Source organism: Monosiga brevicollis, genomic scaffold (assembly GCF_000002865.3).
Source record: "Monosiga brevicollis MX1 MONBRscaffold_100 genomic scaffold, whole genome shotgun sequence".
NCBI lineage: Eukaryota > Choanoflagellata > Craspedida > Salpingoecidae > Monosiga > Monosiga brevicollis.
Window position 1 is genome coordinate 1 of NW_001865129.1, and position 3,384 is coordinate 3,384.

The window sequence follows — 3,384 nt, forward strand, 5'->3', positions numbered from 1 at the left end:
TCCATCACCAGCATGGCCAGACGCTTCTGCTGCACGAGAGTTTGCACCCACCTCATCCCATAGCCAACCAAAAAGTCGACCGTCATGACAATCACTTGAACGTTGACTTGCATGTCGCGGCCATCATTCTTAGCCGACTGCGATACAATGTCTGCCTGCTCGAAGCGGCGGCACAAGTCTCTGGCAAGCTCACGAAGCGGGACTACCCACACCACGACCTTGCGTGGCTGGAGGTGAGCGAGTGTACACAGCGTCTTGCCCATGCCCGTCGGGGCCACGGCCAGCAGCCAGCCATCCTGGGCTTCGTGCCGAGTCACAGCCTGTGCCAATCGATACTGATCCCAGTCGCGAAATGTTGTCTTCCACGCTTGCCGCACACATTGAGCAAGCCAAAGCTGATCCTCATACTCTTCCTGCTGCGTTTGGTCATTGTGCTGGCTTGGCTCTTGCTGCAAGGCCGTCGACGCAGCCTCTTCCACGGCTCGCGGCACGGCAACTGGCATGGACGATCCGGCTGCCTCGGCTTCGTCTAGATCCAACCCGGCAATTATATCGTCAATGTCGTCCTCAGCATCAAGGCAGGCTTCAACCTCGAGATCTGTTTGCGTGCCCACGGTCGCTTGCACCTGTGTGCTGGCGTTCCTGACCCGAGACGACTGGACGACCACCTGTTTATGAACCACTTGTTGCACGCAGGTCTGTCCATCTACGGCCTCAGCTTGGATCTGATTCTCTACATCTACCAGCTTCATGAGCTTGTGCCATTCTTCAGACACAAACTGGTGGCCATACTGTGCTTCACTGGACACAAACTTGTGACCGAGCTGCGTGCGGCCATAGACGTTGCGTGCCGTTCTGCCTGCATGCTGGCTTTGAGAGTGTGCCACATTCAACGCCCCCAATGAAGGCTCGGGCGTATGATGCAACACCAGTGTACGCAGCCAAGCCACACTCATGTGCCGCCATGCGCTGACAGTGATGCTGGTTCCAAGAAACCGCTTGGTCACGGCCTGGATGGTTCGGTAGACTTGGCCTGGCCGAAGCTGTTTTTCGAGCTGCATTGGCGCAATGTTGAACAGCAGCTCATACGTGCCCTCCTGTGCGACACGCTTGGCCGCTCGTAGATCGTCGTGCTGGTCGTCAACAGAGCCAACAGTGTCTGGCTCGATTGAATCTTCGACCTCCATCGCGTCGGCCTCGAGCTCATCTTGCTCTTCTTCCGTCAGGGAATTGGGATCTATTGCCTCAGACGTGATCAATTCGTCTCGATCTTGCAAGTAATTAGCAAACAGCTCCTCCAGCGGCTTGCACAATAGCAGGTACGCCATCATGACCGCACTGGCCCGCTTGTCCATGTAGTGTGCAGCATGCGACTCGCGGTTGCTGATCCATGTGGTTGGTTTTGCCTCGTCGCGCGACAAACGCCAAGCGGTCTCCGGAGAAGAAGACATTTCTGGGGCTGGCGGAGGAGTCGCGATAGAAAAGGCTCGTGTATACCATCGCACGCACGGGGAGACCTATGCACAGATGTATGGTGAAACTCTGCGTTGTGTACAGTAATATGTTCGTACGCCCAGACTACCAGACGTACCAGTTGAGAGGTGTGCATACGTCAATGCCAGGCGATTAAACTCTCGCAGGGAGCAGATCCAGCGCCACACTGGTTCTATGCTAAACTTGCCGGGTGCATCAGGCATGGTAAACTCCTCGACTAGCTCTGGAGTTTCCAAGATGTGCTCCAGCAACATTGTATAAAAGTCATGACCGTCGATGTCCTTCAAATCCCGGCTGACCCAGGACTGAGGGGGCCCGGGCTGATTCGAGTCCAGCAACAAGGGCAGGACAGCATAAACTCGCTTCTCGAGGCCCGAATTAAAAAGTAGCTCCTTGGTGAGAATTTCGTCCATTCTGGCTCGCATAGCTCGCAAACCGGTCCCAAGGTCATCCACGTTCATACGAATGCCATTTGCTGTCAGAGTCCGAAACTCCTGTCCAGGGGCTGGCCGCGTCTCAAACACCACGTCAACACCTGGTTTGCCTTCCTCCGAGGTACATTTACGAACATATGTCAATCTACTACCAAGATAGTAGCCAATGTGGCCCTCCGTCAGCCGCGTCTTGACGGCAGCATCTTCCGTCAGCGCGCCAGGGCTGCTTGGATCAAGCTGGCGACGGACGAGCAGGAACAAGCGGCAGATCCACAACAGAGCTGCCAGCGTTGGCGTCCAGTTGTTTGGCTGCTTGAAGGTGTCGTTGGCTTGCAGCGCCGTACAAAGGATATAGACGGTGGGACAGTACTCCAGGTCCAAGCTGTTCATGTCCGTGCTTTCATCAAGTACGGCACACCATACATTGGTCAGCGCCTCGGACAGCGTCATGACATGGTTGTTTTGACCTTGGGCCACTTCCACGTCGTCCAAAGCTTTTGCCAGCTCGTCACTGATTCGACCCGGAACCTCGTCGCCCTGGCGCCGTACTTGTAGGAGGTACTGCACGTAGCGCGTAGCCACAATCATGTAGCGATCGTAGGTGTGCTGCATGACTTTTTGATAATATCGGGCCGTAAACACGTCTCCCGACTTGGTGTACAGTTTCCCAAGGACCTCACGAGCCGTCGTGTAGCACAACATGTTTTCGTACGTCTTGTCCAAAAGACCGTGCATGACTGAGAGTAGGGTCGGGTTGACCTCGCTGCAACCCAGCTCTCTGACTTGGCTCAGTGACAACCGGTCAAGCAGCACCCCAAGGCCCAGAATCTGATAAACCGGATGGAGTCGTATCGAGTTGACGACAAAGTCCTTTTTTTTCTGAGCCTCGAGCAAAGATAGGAAGGATTGCGCGTCCACACGGCGTCTCTTGGATCGCTTCGAATACTGGACCTCCACATAGCTCGAGCCCAATCCTCCTTTCCTGAGCCGCTGCATCCAGACTTTTCGTGGCGTCTCCGTGATGGCTGGATCGCCCTTATGGCATTGTTCATGTCGCTCCAGGCTTTCAAGTGTTGAAAAGCAAGAGGCACAGCAAGGACATCTGTAGCCCCGTTGTACTGGGATGCATGGGTACGCAGGTCGGCAGCCGTTCATGTCGAGAACAGGCTCCTTTCGAGGCGTCGCCTCCTTGATGAGATCCATTGCAAGCGAGATGTCTGCATCTTGTACGTTTACGCAGTGGCGCTTCAGGTGCTGGGCTGGGTTTTCGTTCAATGCGTGCCCGCACTTGCCGCAAATTAGTATCCACTCGTACTCATCTAGAACCAGGCCCAGCGATTCCAGGTACATCTGAGCGTGTGATGTATTGGCGTTTACGCTCAGGGACACTTGACGATGAGGATGTCGGCGTTTTGGCGCTCTCAAGTCCGATCTCGGAGCATTGATAGTGTCCGCA

General features: G+C 55.1%; 1 protein-coding gene across 1 annotated transcript; it reads right to left on the minus strand.

The window, feature by feature from the left end:
• Positions 1-51: 51 nt before the first annotated feature.
• Positions 52-3,278, minus strand: MONBRDRAFT_13143 (uncharacterized protein; the record flags this gene model as incomplete). The annotated part of the gene is made up of 2 exons (XM_001751043.1): positions 52-1,459; positions 1,592-3,278. Coding segments are annotated over 2 exons (3,095 nt in total), but the record flags the coding sequence as incomplete, so codon positions are not given.
• Positions 3,279-3,384: the final 106 nt, after the last annotated feature.